The following is a 15,603-nucleotide window of genomic DNA, read 5'->3' as shown; positions in this document are numbered from 1 at the left end:
GCTCATTTTTTCTGGAGTTATTTCTCCACTCTTCTCCCATAGCATATTGGGCACCTACTGACCTGGGGAGTTCCTCTTTCAGTATCCTATCATTTTGCCTTTTCATACTGTTCATGGGGTTCTCAAGGCAAGAATACTGAAGTGGTTTGCCATTCCCTTCTCCAGTGGACCACATTCTGTCAGACCGCTCCCCCGTGGCCCGCCCATCTTGGGTGGCTCCACACGGCATGGCTTAGTTTCATTGAGTTAGACAAGGCTGTGGTCCTAGTTTATTGTGATTGACTAGTTTTCTGTCATTATGGTTTCAGTGTGTCTGCCCTCTGATGCCCTCTTGCAACACCTACTGTCTTACTTGGGTTTCTCTTACCTTGGACGTGGGGTATCTCTTCGCGGTTGTTCCAGCAAGCTGTAACCGCTGCATCTTACCTTGGATGAGGGGTATCTCCTCACCACTGCCCCTCCTGACCTTGAACATGGAATAGCTCCTCTAGGCCCTCCTGCGCCCTCGCAGCTACCGCTCCTCGGACGTGAGGCAGCTCGTCATGGCTGCCGCTCCTGACCTCGGACGTGGGGCAGCTCCTCACGGCAGTCACTCCTAACCTCGGACGTTGGGCAGCTCCTCTCGCCCGCGCTCTCTGCGCTGGTTGCAGCCACCTGCGCTTTATTGAGATATATTTCATGTATGCATGCTTGTTCAGTTGCTCAGTTGTGTCTGACTCTTTGTGACCACATGGACTGTAGCCCACCAGGCTCCTCTGTCCATGAAAATTTTCAGGCAAGAATACTGAAGTGGGTTGCCATTTCCTTCTCCAGGGGATCTTCCTGACCCTGTGACTGAAACTGTGTCTCTTGCATCTTCTCATTTGCAGGTGGCTTCTTAGGCATACCATAAAATTCACACATAAAAAACAGTGCAGTGGTTTTTAGTATAGTCATAGAGTTGTGCAACTCCACAATCCACTGTGAAGTGTGGATCACACCACACACAGGAAAACCCCATACACATTAGCTGTCATTCCTGCTTGTCCCCTCAGCCCCAGGCAACCACTAATCTACTTTCTGTCTCTATGGATTTGTTTATTCTGGAAATTTTATTATAAATGGACAATACGGTATGTGCCTTTTGTGACTGGCTCCTTTTACTTCAAAGAATTTTTTGCAGTTCATCCATGTTTTAGTGTGTGTTAGTACTTCATTTCTTTTAACGACTAATACTCCATTCCATGCATATACCATATTGCAGCAATTGATGAACATTTATTTACACCGTTGCACCTTTTGTTTGTGTCTTTCATGACATTCATGCACAAGTTTTGTGTTAATGTATGTTTTTAATTTTTTGAATACATAGTTAGAAATGGAATGATGGGTCATATGGTGGCTCACAGTAAAGAATCTATTTGCAATGCAGGAGACACAGGAGACATGGGTTTGATCCCTGGATCAGGAAGATCCCCTGGAGGAGGGCATGGCAACCCATTCAGATATTCTTGCCTAGAGAATCCTGTGGACAGAAGAGCCTGGTGGGCTACAGTCCATAGTGTTGCAAAGAGTCAGACATGACTGAAGCGATTTAGCACACGCACACATGGTAACCCTACAGTTAGAATTTTGAGAAACTACCAGATTGTTTCCTAAAGTGGGGTCCATTTTACATTCCCATCAAGGACTTTAATGTTCTGGTTTCTCCACACTTATGTCCTTTTTGATTTAGCTATCCTGGTGAGTGTGAAATAGTATCTTATTGTGGTTTTGATTTGCATTTCTTAGCTGAAACTCCAGTACTTTGGCCACCTCATGAGAAGAGTTGACTCATTGGAAAATGACTTTGATGCTGGGAGGGATTGGGGGCAGGAGGAGAAGGGGACAACAGAGGATGAGATGGCTGGATGGCATCACGGACTCGATGGACGTGAGTCTGAGTGAACTCCGGGAGATGGTGATGGACAGGGAGGCCTGGCGTGCTGCAATTCATGGGGTTGCAAAGAGTTGGACACGACTGAGCGACTGAACTGAACTGAACTGAACTGAACTGAATGACCAATGATATTGAGCCTCTTTTCATGTGCTTATTGACAAAAGCCTATTTTTGATATCTGCACCAACTGAGCCAAAAAGTCTGTTTTCGAATGTAGTTTTAAATATTTTCCCCTTTTTTTGATATTGTTTTGATAGAAAACAAAGAAGTTTATTGACCATTACTATAATTTAATTGCAAAGTTAACCCAACATCTTTTCTTTCCATTTCATGAAAGAGTACTATGCATGCTTATGGACTTTCTGGTAGTAGAAGGGGGAAAAACATTGCCTAAAGACACTTAATCTTACAAGAGTAAACTGTGAAGGAAGTGAGTGTGCTTAATTTTGATGCTCCTAGACTACTATTGTATGATTTTTTTTTATCCCCTTTGGAGAGACTGTTTTTTAGTTCTCCTAAGGCCACGCTTTCTATATGATCCTCTGTCAATCTTGTTCTCAGGACAGGAACCAAATCACATAGGTTCCTGCATGTGTAGAAAAAACTAAGGACTGCATGGTAGAAAAAAGTCTTATTGTCTATCTTTCCCAAGACTTTTCAGAGACCAAAGTGAATAAAGGACTGAAGTTCTTAGTAAGAAATTAAAGCAGCGGCAGGCGATGATTTTCTTTGAGTACATTTCTATATTATTTGAGACTCTTTCAGTTGCATATGACTGAAAACAACATCCAGAATATCTTAACAAAGGTAATGGATTGGCTCCCAGGAGCTCAGATGACACTAACAGTATCACCAAGATCCATGTCTCCATTGTATCCTATGGATTGGCTTCATTTTCATGACTCTTGGCATGATTCCTGGAATCTTCCAGGTCATATCATCACATCACTCAGTTTAGGAAAACAAGGAGATTAATTCCCTGATACTTGAAACCGAAGTCTCAGAATTGAGTCTCTTTGGCCCCGTGGGCCTGATCTGAGACCCACGTGCATCGCTAGATCAGACTGTGGCTAGCACGATGGGACTGCCTAAACATATAGGGTCCCCCTGGATACCGGGTAGAGTCGCTTCACTGGAAGCATTTGGGCTGAGGCTGGCGAGGTGTGGTTAAGGAAGAGAATGGGGGTGTGTGGCATGAGAAATGATTATTATCTGCTCAAAGCCACAGACCACAGGCAGATTCCTTCTTTCAAAGGGTGGTTCTAGGAAGGAAATTTAAAAGAGATCCGGGACAATGGTTCTCATTATTTAGGGTGTATATTGGTTTGCAAAGGTTTTCCTCTCCCACCATTGTATTTGAGAAGCAGAGAACTTGTTTGGTTTCACATGTTCACAGGTGGAGGGGAATTTTTCCCTAGGATGAGTCTTCCCCTGAGGCCCACTAATCTCTGATTTAGATGATATTTGGATGAGACTTAGAATTGACTTAAAGTTTGGGACTTAAAGTTGATGTTGGAATGGGTTAAGACTTTTGGCAATGTTAGGATGAATGAATGTATTTTGCCTGTGAGAGGGACATGAATTTTGGGAGGCTACAGGGTATATACTTCTCAGGTAGTGCAAGTGGTAAAGAACTTGCCTGCCAGTGCAGGAGATGCAAGAGATACAGGTTTGAGTCCTGTGTGGGGAAGATCCCCTAGAGAAGAAAATGGCAACCCAATCTAGTATTCTTACCAGAAAAATTCCATGCACAGAGGATCCTGGTGAGCTACAGTTCACAGGGCCACTGCGAGTCAGATGCAACTGAGCACACAGCACAGAGGGTGTACTATTATGGGTTCAGTTTTGTCCTTCCCCCAAATCCCTGTGTTGAAGTCCTAACTGAATTCATCTCAACATCTCCAAAAGTCTGAATCCATTCCAATATCAACTCTAAGTCAATTCTGAGACTTGCCCAAATATCTAAATCAGAGATTGATGTCCCCCTAATCAATATGACTGGTATTTATAAAAGGGGATATTGGGACACACAGACAGGCACACCGTAAGACACCAAGTGAAGACAGGAGTCCTTCACAAGCCAAGGAGCCATCAAAAGGTGGGAGAGAGGCTTGGGACAGATCCTGCCCCAGAGCCTTCACAGGGAGCATGGGCTGTTGTGACAAAGTGCCACCAACTAAGTGACTTAGACAGTACAAATGTACATCTCACCACTGTGGAGCCTGGAAGTCTAAGATGAAGGTGTCAGGAGGATCTTGTTTTAGGACTACAGTATCAAATGTTCTGTCCTTGATTAACTGGGCATATTGTTATTTTTTTTATTTTAATAGAAGAGACAAAAGCCTCTGAAGATGATGAAATGGAGAAGCTCTACAAATCGTTAGAGCAAGCTAGTCTGTCTCCTCTTGGGGACCGACGACCTTCAACCAAAAAGGAGCTGAGAAAGTCCTTTGTCAAGAGGTGCAAGAATCCATCCATAAATGAGAAACTCCACAAAATACGAACTTTGAATAGCACATTAAAGGTAAGAAATTCCAGATTGTGGATGAACTCTGTGGATGTGGGGTGAGAAAACGCTGGTTTTTTGGAACAATCCGTGCTAACCACGGTGTGTTTATGTGGCTATAGAAGGTGAGGAAAGGCAGTAAAGCCAATACAGTCTCTATAGGGTGAGTTGACCCTTGACATTCCTAAAACCCTAGGGAATGTGGTTTTTACAATAGGCCTTGATAATTGCATTCACTCTGGCATAAAATCTCAAATATTAAGCTTTGAGATGGCAAGGATCATATGTAATTTGTTTTTGTACCCTTCTACCTGGAATAATAAATGTTAGAGAGTCTGAGATAGTCAACTGGTAGGAGTACACAGTAATATTTAATAAGATCTTGGGATTTCACCTGATTCATTAAAGGAGGCCATTCTTCTATACTATATCCAGAAGAAAATGTCTACATTTTAGAGACAGCAAAGACTTAGGAGACTTCAAGCTGTTGGATTTGAAGCTACAAAACACCATGAGAGCCGGGCAGTGGGAAAGAGATACTTCCTGGTAGCAGGGGATTTCATCATGAGAATAAGGGGCAGTGTACAGGATGTACTGGAGCTATTTCTAGGGCCTCCTGTAACTGAAAGTGTTCTTTGTAGCAAGAGCATCCTGGTTTCACATTTAGACGACAGCACAAACAAGGGGAGGCCAGAAGAGTTTGTAAAATAGTTCTGAATTAGCAGAAGATTTATAGATTCTGAAAAGCCTTGACAGACCTGAAATTTAATTCTGTTTTGTACATGTCCACTTGTATCCCATGAATGTGAATCCCTTTCTGGGAAGAAATGTCAGCAAGCAAAAAGACAAGGCTGCAAAAGACGACTGAGTGACTCTTAGTCAGATGTCCCTGTTCATCTATAGAAAACCTAAGCACCCTAAAAACCTTGCTAGAATGAGGCTGAAAAATAAAAGGCAAAGGTACATTTTATTTATAGAAAGAAAGCACAAATGTAGAGAAATTTCCCTGGCATTTAATGATGAGAAACATCACTAGCAGTCCTTTCAAAATCAAATGTATTATATTTTGTCATCATGGGTTGGCCAAAAAGTTCATCGGGTTTTACTTAGGATGTTACTGAAAAACCCAAATGAACTTTTTCTGCCAACTCAATATTTGCAGAGTTGTGACCTCTTGTTCTTCATGCACTATAGCCACAGAATTGATGAATCCAACAGATTTTTCTTTTCTTCCCAGGTTTTAGTAATCTACTAACTAGGTGACAAAAATACCCCCAAACATAGCAGCTCCAGGCACTAGACATTTATGGTCTCACACTTTCTGGGAGTCAGGAATTTGGGTGTGGCCTGGTTCAGTGTTTCTGCTTCCACGTCTCTGAGGCTATAATCCTGGCACCAGCTGGGGCTATCCACATTCTTCCACTGGGGTAAGGTGTGCTTCTAAGCTCTTTCACGGCAGAGTTCAGTTCCTTACAGGTTGTTGGACTGACGGTCTCAGTTGTTCATTTGTTCACTGACTATGGGCTGGAGGCCACCCCCAGTTCCTTCCCCTGTGGGTCTTTTCATAGAGCAGCTCCCAAAGTAGAAGCTGGTGTCCTGCAGAGTGAGTGAGGTGGGGAGAGTGAGCAAGCAGGGTGGGTCATATCCCAGCCTCAGGAGAGACATCACATTGCATTTACAGTGTTCTATTCATTAGAAGCAATTCACTAGGTCAGCCTCCCGACAGTCAAGATGGAGAATTACAGAAGGGCATGAATACCAGGGAGCAAGGAATGCTGGATTATTTCAGGGGCTCTCTGCCCCAGCCAGCTGCACTCTCTGAACATCACTGGAAAGAAGGCCTTTCCACAGATCCCTTAGGCTGGGGCTGATGAGATATATTCCACCTTGTGTATTCCTGTGAACCTCCTATGAGGTTGGAGGGCAGGACGACATGGAAATTGACCTTGTTGATAAAAAGAAAAAAAAAAACAAAAACACATCAGCCTCTTCATTAGAGAGTGATCATTTGGTACATGCATGCTTATTCATGTCAGAAAGCTATCAGAATAATTTTCTTTTAACTATCTTAAATTGCTTTTTTTCCATTTATTTATTGGCTACACTAGGTCTCCATTGCTGCATGTAGGCTACTCTCAGTTGCGGTGCACAGGCTTCTCATCATAGTGGCTTTTCTTGTCGGGGAGCATGGGCTCTGGACATGTGGGCTTTATTAGTTGCAGCACACAGGTTCAGTAGTTGTAGCTCTCAGGCTCCAGGGCTCAGTGGTTGCAGCGCACAGGCTTAGTTGTCCTGGGCCATGCAGGATCTTCCTGGACCCGAGATTGAACCTGTGTCCCCTGCCTTGTCAGGGGGATTCTTAACCACTCCATCACCAGGGCAGTTCTGTCTTTAAAACTCAAGCTGTCAGGATAGTGGTCACCTTTGAGGAAAAGGTGAGGATATAAACTGGGCAGGACCACACTAAAGCTTTTGAAGTGCCAGGTAAGAGTCTTTCCTTGACGGTGACAGTGGTTACACAAATGTGTTCTTTTTGTGATGATTTCATTAAGCACAGACTTTATGTGTATATTTTGCTCTGTGTATATTACATTGCAATATAAATGTTTATTAAAAAGAATACTTCAAAGCTGTAGTGTGGACAAGCAAAAAAAAAAAAACAGTTTCATGTAGAAGCAAGCAAACTATTTTAATAATAATGTTTATAGTAGTGTAGGCACATTCCAGAAATAAAGAAAAATCCTTGCACTGGGATTGTATTGGAATGAATACTCTTTATGGAAATGCTTTTAGGAAGTTGAGCAAACTATTGCGTCACACACTAGAGATCTTTAGATCTTTAAGAGTCTCCAAGAGATCCACTTCCCCTGACTTTTGGCTAAGCCTGTCTTTATTTTTAAATGAATGATTAATGCAATGATTAATGAGTCCAACTGAAACTTTCTTGGAAAACTACCCTCACTTGTATCTGAAAGGGAACAGACCTTTCTTTGCCCAACTGCTCTGGTAGAATCCATTTCCAATGCTTAGGTCTTGATACAAACCATGCACTGAATAGTTGGAGTGAAAAAATGAAAGGATGGTATCTTTCAGAACTCTATCAGACCCTGCCTGCCAGAAAACCAGAAGGATGTCGTAAAAGTAATTCAAAGCATTCAGCGAGCTCTTATTCTACAGGGGAGAAACAAGGCTTTTGCCTGAAGCTCTTGACCCTGGGTTGCCAAGTTTAGGAAGGAGCTCAGAGAGTTTTATTGTTTTGCTAATTTCCTTCCTCTCTATTCTTATCTACAGTTTTTTTCTTTTATCCATAAAGGAACTAACACAGACTTGAGCTGAATGGGAAGAAATTTGAATTATTTAGAGCTAGAAACCATATGAGAAGTGTTAGCCCAAAGTTGAAGAGATCCTTTCCTAAAACCTTTTATCCCCTTTAGAGGGGTGGTGAATTCATTTTTGCCTTGAAAAAATCAGTTTTTCAAATTTTGTTGATTTGCCAAGATCTTAATTAATAATTTCTTCAATAGCATGTTAGGCTCACTCTCTGGACAGATGTCAAGATTTCTTAAGAATGAAGTAAAACTCCTTAAAATTTTTTGGGGTGGGAAAGATTGTTTTTTGAAGTGTTGATGTTCGACTCAGAGAGAAAACTGTCTTGGCTCTGCTTGACTTTGTAGCAATCCTTCCTGGTTACCCACTTAACTTACTAACCTTTCTTTTCTCTCTTTCTTGGTCTTGGCCAACCTCCTTGTTATTCCTCTTTGGTTGCTTTCCTTCTGCACAGTTTTCCTCGCCTTCCTGAAACCAAAAAATATCTTTTAACCTCTGTTTATCACCACACCCTTGCTTTTGTGATTCAAAATGATAAATCTCACTACTCAGATTATTATGTGTGTGAACCTTTTCCCTTGAAATCCATGTTATTCTGGTCAATTTAGAAACAGGAAAAGAAGAAGACAAGAAAATATAATACAACACTCCAAATAAAGCATAAGTTAAAGCTGCATGTAGAGCACAAACAATACATTCATGAGCCAGTGGGTCTAAAAGAGCAGGCACAAGGACATTGGAAGCAGAAGAATAGAACAGGGAAAGGTGTCAAGGAAGGGCTCTTATGATGGAAAAGTAAGAGCATACGAGTGCGCCAGCGAGAATGATCACCTGGAGATGGGAAACTGATGCGTTACAGGAAAGGGCTGAGAATTGCTGGAGCAAATTTCTTGAATGTACGAAAGGACATGCTTTTACAAGTAGAGAGACGGGTCTTGCTGGAAGCACAGATATTTCACCCAAGTGAACAGGAAGGAAGCATGTGTTTGTGCTGATGTAGATAGAAGGCAATAAGAGCTTGGGAGAACTACTCTTCTGATTGTTTCCATTTCCTCAAAAAAATAAAGAGCAGGGTCATCAGCTACAGGGGAGGGTTGGGGAGGAGATCTGAGCAGAAATGAGAAACTCTGAAATAGTCATTTAGGGGAGTGGGAGAAAAAAGGGATGAGAAAACACAGTTACTGAATAGTAGTGCAAGTCCGCTGAATGGCAGTGGTTATGCATTTGAACTTTGACCAGTAAGCACAGTAGTGAATGTTCACCTGTGCACATCCTGCCCCGGATCTAGCCGAGATAGTTCATAACCAAATGTCTACCTGGCCCTCAGCACTGTGTGAGATACGGGGAATACAGGAATGAATAAAATATGTTCCTTGTCGCCTTCCTTAAGAAGCTTTAGAATAGATGACGTGACAGACCCATGAACATCTAAGTGTGATGTGATAGTTCTAAGAGGGTTCCAAGCATTGGAAGGCATGCAAGCATGAAGAAATCTTCTCAGTTCAATCTGGGGGTTCAGTTTTTTGGAGAGCATGATGCCCGAAGTGAATATACATTCATGAGCTGTAGTAAAATCCATTAAAAAAAAAAGAGAGAGAGAGAGACTCTGGGAAATATTCCATGTGAAAATCACTCTAGGAATTAGAGTCCACTAGGTGAAGAAGTGGAGAAGGAAATGGCAACCCACTCCAGTATTCTTGCCTAGCAAATCCTGTGGACAGAGGAGCCTGGTGGGCTGCTGTCCATAGGGCCGCACAGAGTCGGGCACGACTGAAGCGACTTAGCATGCATGCATGCATTGGAGAAAGAAATAGCAACCTGCTCCAGTGTTCTTGCCTGGAGAATCCCAGGGACGGAGGAACGTGGTGGGCTGCTGTCTATGGGGTTGCACAGAGTCAGACACGACTGAAGCGACTTAGCATGCATGCATGCATTGGAGAAAGAAATAGCAACCTGCTCCAGTGTTCTTGCCTGGAGAATCCCAGGGACGGAGGAACGTGGTGGGCTGCTGTCTATGGGGTTGCACAGAGTCAGACACGACTGAAGCGACTTAGCATGCATGCATGCATTGGAGAAAGAAATAGCAACCTGCTCCAGTGTTCTTGCCTGGAGAATCCCAGGGACGGAGGAACGTGGTGGGCTGCTGTCTATGGGGTTGCACAGAGTCAGACACGACTGAAGCGACTTAGCAGCAGCAGCAGCAGGTGAAGAAGGGTGAAGAAGGTCCTCTGTGTGACATGTCCTGGGGTGATGAAGCAGCATTGTATGGGGGAGAAAACCCACGTCAATACTCCTAGAGAGGAAAGGAAGAAGCAAGTGGAGAATCGACAAATGGGCTCATGTCCGTGGAAACTTGGGCAAGAAGGGGAACCATTAAGAGGACTCAGAATTTCAGGGGGACTCCCTGGACTGTCGGACAGAAGGTGGATACGAAGTGGGGACTGGGGCCAGGAGCCTCACTTGGGAGGCTATAGCAGCAGATTAAGGGTGATAGGTGAGACTTTATATCCCAAATTGGGATTACGGTCACAGAGATGGAGGAAGCAGGAATAGATTTGCGATAAATGTGTTAGGCTGAGAAATCTTTTTTTTTGAATGTGGAGACTGATACGTCTTATGTTTCATTCCATTCCTTGACCACAGAAAAGTCCCCTAACCTGAGGCAGACATTTCAGAAATGTGTGTCAGTGGTTGCAGAGGAGGCAGGGCGAAATGATGTGAATAGACAATTGGCATCATTGAAATACACATTGTTTGGATGGAAGTTTAATGGTATCTTTTTTGAATAAAAAGATAGCCTACCTATTTAGTCTGTATACCTTGAATAAATGTGTGAAATTAATTTAAAATTAATACAATTTAATAGAAAATTAAAAAGAGACATTTTATACTGTCTTATGTCTTAGGAAAAGTACTGTGTGGTCAACAACTTGGTTATGCAGTTATCCATTCCAGAAGGAATAAAGCTCACACTGAGATAGAAATATGACTGTGATGTGGAATACTGGATTAATCAGGAAACAGTGACATAGGAGACCTTGGTTTTGTGTCCAGTTCTTCCCCCAAGCCTTGTGTGGGATACTTACCTCTTTGTGCTTAGCCTGTGTAAATGGGCGGGTGTCCTGCCATATCTCTTAGGATTGTTGTAGAAATTTGAATATTAGTGTGTAAAAACACTTTGATAATTTTACAGTCAAGGTGTATGTGCCTTTATTTGCAAAAGGCTGAAGATGGTTTATTGAAGTGAAGATAGCTATCACATCTCACCCTCCTCTCTCTCTGTGTCTCTTTTTATTTTCCGACTTGGACAGTGTAAAGAACACGACCTGGCCATGATTAACCAGCTGCTGGATGATCCGAAGCTGACAGCCAGAAAATACAGGGAGTGGAAGGTCATGAACACCCTGCTGATCCAGGACATCTATCAGCAACATCAGCAGAGGCGAACCCCCACGTCTGCCTCCGAAGGCTCCCCCCAGAAACCACCTTCCTCTGCCCGCCTTGAAAATTCTATTTGAGAACAAGCCAGGATGCTCTCCCCTCCTGTCTTACCCCTCAGGCAACTCTTCAAGACGTTGCGAGAGCTTAACATTTTTCCTTGCAAAGGAAAACTGAAACCCAGTTCCTGGAAACACCAGGTCCTCCTGGAGGGATGCGGTTGGGATGCAAACAAACGATGACGGTGCCTCACCAATTCCAGTGCTCCCATCGGACTGGAGGGATGGAGTTCAGCTGAGAAAACAGTGTCTGTGTTCCTTCTGGGACCCCCGACCATGCTGGGTTCTAGGTGGGATATGCGAACCATATTGTCTGTTTCTTGTTCTTAAGAGAAGGACAGCATTCCACGGGCAAAAGATCATTTTTGATCAGGGATACTTCTTCATAGAAATATTCCGTTTTCCAAAAGAAGAATGTACATATTCCATCTGGTTGGATAGCTGAGTTCCCCAAATCACCTGAGTGGAAGAATGCTTTCTACAGAGCACCCGCAGCAGGACAGATGTATTGTGGAACCCAAATTCCTTACCTTTGGTCCAGGATGGTGGTGCCTTTCCTACGTGTTGAGAAATTCTTCATAGCAAATGGTGTATGGGAACGCTCAAGAAAGAGACGTGTTCTGTATTCCACTCATTCAAAGGCCAGCATAATATTTTCACACTTTATCCGGGTTGGGGTCGGGGACCTGACTCATGTGTCCTTTTCACAGAACAGCTAAAGACAACTCTCTCATCACACTCAGACAGCTCTATTCCGACCTAAGCTTTTCTGAACCAGGACGTAGTAATACATCCAGCGAGGAATGCTTCCTGCCGTTGCCCTTGGGTGTGGTAGCTATGCATGGCATAAAAGGTACATCCAGGGAGGTCCCTGGTGATTCAGTGGTTACGACTCCATGCTCGCAGTGCCGAGGGCCCAGGTTCAATCCCTGGTTGGGGAATTAAGATCCCACAAAAAGCACAACATGGCCATTAAATAAATGTGTATCCACCATCCCCAGGATCCATATTGACAAGGTGATTCTGGTGTCTGAAATTTACTCCCCCCCCCAAAAAAAAAGGAGTAAAAACATGATTGTTTTATTTTTGTATGTTTACGTGTTACTGTGTACTATGTGAATAGCTATCTATAATATGTTTGTTATTTAAAGATATTTATAGAAGTTCAGATTACTAATGTCTTAAAAGAGGCTATATACTATGGTATGTTTTGTTCAGTATATATTTCAAAGTATATACTTTTTGCTTGAGAAAAATTGAAATACTATGGCTACATTGGAGTTATGATATTGCACTATAATGTCTGAGGAATGCTCAGGAAACCCTGTGGGATAAATGTAGGGCATGCATTGCTAATAATAATCTTTATTTCCTGGCTTTTCTCTCTGCTTCTGTCTCTCTCTTTCTGTCTCTGTCCCCAGAATGCTTAGGTTTCTATCTGTTGTAAACCATTCTCCTAACCAGAAAAGGACTTTCCTCTTACATCATCCCTTCTAGTAAATACACTCTAAGGTTTATGCCATTTATGCCCACACATCCTAAACCAAATGAAGCACAACTAATTCAGTCTTCTGAAGACTATTAGACTAATACCCTTAAAGGGATCTCATTTTATTAGAGAAACGAGAGGCAAGTCTCCACTCACTAATCACCATGAATACTTCTCTCCATAAGAATAATCGGAACGCATCAGAGACCCATTTCATCCTGACCTCGAGCAAATTGTCAGCACAACCTCATTGGCGTTGTAGTGTCAGAGTGTGTGGCTTGACATTCAAATGGAAATAACCACCAACCCCCACTGAATTTTATCTGCAAACTAAATGGAAATAGTTGTTGAAAATTTCCCTAAGCTTTACTAAGATGTCTTAATACTTTGTAAACAAAAAACAGCTTTAGCATTAAGAAGGGAAACAAACAGACAAGAAGCATGTTGCAGTACTAGAAGCTTCTGAGAGATAAAGGCCATGCTGGTCAGTTTGACCCAGTGAGCATTTAGGTGCTGTTGCCCCAGGTGGAACTGTTGACCCTGAGAGAAGGAACCATTCAGGTCCTCAGGCTGGACCCTGAAGCTTCTGGTTTGAAGGCTGGTGTTTCATCCTCTTTAATCTAGAAATTATCATTGATTCTGCCTATAATTAGCAGCATCTAATTCTTCCTGTTTCCATTGTTTCCCCATTTCCCCATCTATTTGCCATGAAATGATGGGACCAGACACCATGATCTTCGTTTTTTTGGATGTTGAGTTTTAAGCCAGCTTTTTCACTCTCCCTTTTCTCTTTCATCAAGAGGCTCTTTAGTTCCTCTTTGCTTTCTGCCATAAGGGTGGTGCCATCTGTGTATCTGAGGTTATTGATGTTTCTCCTGTCAATCCTGATTCCAGCTTGTGCTTCATCCAGCCTGGCATGTCGCATGATGTACTCTGCATATAAGTTAAATAAGCAGGATGACAATATACAGCCTTGATGTACTTCTTTCCCAGTTTGAAACCAGCCTGTTGTTTCATGTCTGGTTCTAACTGTTGCTTCTTGACCTGAATACAGGTCAAATTCTTCCTGTAATCAGAAGGTGGATTGTTCAGCGTTTGCAATGGAAACAAAGTGGTGAGAAAAGCTGAAATAATCATGGAGGGAAGGATATTATGATATATGTTCTTCTGCCTTATTTCTCTTTGGTTTCCAGCACCACCCTATAAATGTCAAACCAGTTTTCCCCAGGCGGAAGTGCTTCAACAGCTTGAAGATATATTCTAATGCTTTACTGTGATTTTTCGTTAATATACATGTAACTGACCTTTTCAAGTCCACTGATACCACTCCAATTTAAAGGCAAAATAGAACCGTGAGATGACTTAATCTAGTCTTTCAATTACTTTTCAAGGTGAAGTCAGTAGACACGTTTTTGCTTTGTTTGTTGAAACAGTTACTCTGCAGAACCCCCCATGAAAGTTAAAATTGAGTTGCAGGATTTTGCACCCAGCTCTTCTAGACCAGACTCACCTGCTCACTTGTGACTTCCCTTCTGGGGATGTGTTCGCTCTGTGTTCTTTTGTGCTAGGAAGTAGGGGGGGCTGCAACTCTGAGTTCCCACCTTCAGCTGTGGTTGAAGAGGAGGGCAAGAGAAGTGAGAAGAGAGGGGTGACTTTCTTCAGATGTAATGCCAGTAAGTCTCTCTGGGCCTGAAGCCATTTTTTTCTGATCTGAGGGATACTGAGAAAATTGGATTACTTCTGATTTATTCCTGAGGACTGGACCATCTCTGAAATGGATTTGGGGCCATTTCATGTGAGTCTAAGGGGAGATTCCTACACCCATTGCTGTTGTCAAAGTTTACTGTTCCTCCCATACTGATCTGCTGGTGGGCTGGCTATGGATTGGGGTGTAACATCATTCTGCCTCCTTCCCTTCCTTCTGTAAAGTACACTGCTTGTTAGGAGCTGTGAGATCCTTGGATAAAAGAGATCTGTTGTCAAGGGTTGCGGAACGGCACACTACCATGACCACTCGGGAAGTGGAGAAGCTCTGAGCATAGCCGGGTCTGAACCAGCGGCACCTGCTGTGGACTAGGATCTGGCTTGGACTCCTCTCTGGGGTGGTTGTGGGTCGGGGGACTGCTCCCTCCACTGATGCTCTCGCTGATTGGACCACTGCAGGATCTGCTGAGTCGTGTCCCTCACGTGGCGGCTGTCTGTTGCTTTGAGCAGTCCTTAGTTGTGTCAGTCTCTGTATCACACCCCGGACCTACAGCCTTGGACAAAGACTCTAAAGCACACTATTGTGAAGACTCCAGGAAGCAAGCCTGGGAAAGCGGTTGTGCTGGAGTCAGAGGTCAAGGTGAAACGATGGTGCCTTAGATTTAAGCAGCACTTTGTAGTAGTTTGCAAATGGATGTGTTTCAGGTTCCCCCTCCCCCTCCGGAGGGGTCTCTGTAATGTTGGGGCTGGCTGTGGATTATTCCTTCTTCTGGCCAAGGAGTGAGGTGCCTTGGGGAGACCCCCACGTGGTGTGGCCAGGACGTGAGCTTGAGTCTCCCTCCTTCTCTGCCTTGTGCAGTGGTGTGGGGACCCAGCAGGTGAACTTGACTGTACGTGCCCTTGCACTGCTGTGGGGACAGGGCCATGGTGGCTTCTCTGAGGTCATCCACCAGAAACCCGAGGGCCCCTGTTTCTTGAGTACAGTCTCTTCCTCGTGGCCTGAAAGTTTACTGTTCCTCCCGTACTGATCTGCAGCTGGGCTGGCTGTGGATTGGGGCATAACTTATCATCCTGCTTCCTTTCCTTCCTTCTGTAAATTACACTGCTTGGTAGGAGCTGTGAGATCCTTGGATGAAAGAGATCTGTTTATTTTTCCTTTTTA

The 15,603-nt window shown here is 43.4% G+C and overlaps 1 protein-coding gene across 1 annotated transcript in view; it reads left to right on the top strand.

Annotated features, from left to right (window-relative positions):
• Positions 1-11,269, top strand: part of IPCEF1 (interaction protein for cytohesin exchange factors 1) — a 161,642-nt gene extending 150,373 nt beyond the window's left edge. Inside the window, exons 9-10 of the mRNA XM_068984971.1 lie at positions 4,249-4,442; positions 11,063-11,269. Coding sequence (XP_068841072.1) covers positions 4,249-4,442; positions 11,063-11,269 — 401 coding nt within the window. The remainder of the gene's footprint in view (positions 1-4,248; positions 4,443-11,062) is intronic.
• The last annotated feature ends 4,334 nt before the right edge of the window (positions 11,270-15,603 follow it).

Source organism: Capricornis sumatraensis, chromosome 13, assembly GCF_032405125.1.
Source record: "Capricornis sumatraensis isolate serow.1 chromosome 13, serow.2, whole genome shotgun sequence".
Classification (NCBI taxonomy): domain Eukaryota; kingdom Metazoa; phylum Chordata; class Mammalia; order Artiodactyla; family Bovidae; genus Capricornis; species Capricornis sumatraensis.
This window is presented reverse-complemented; position numbering and strand designations above follow the sequence as displayed.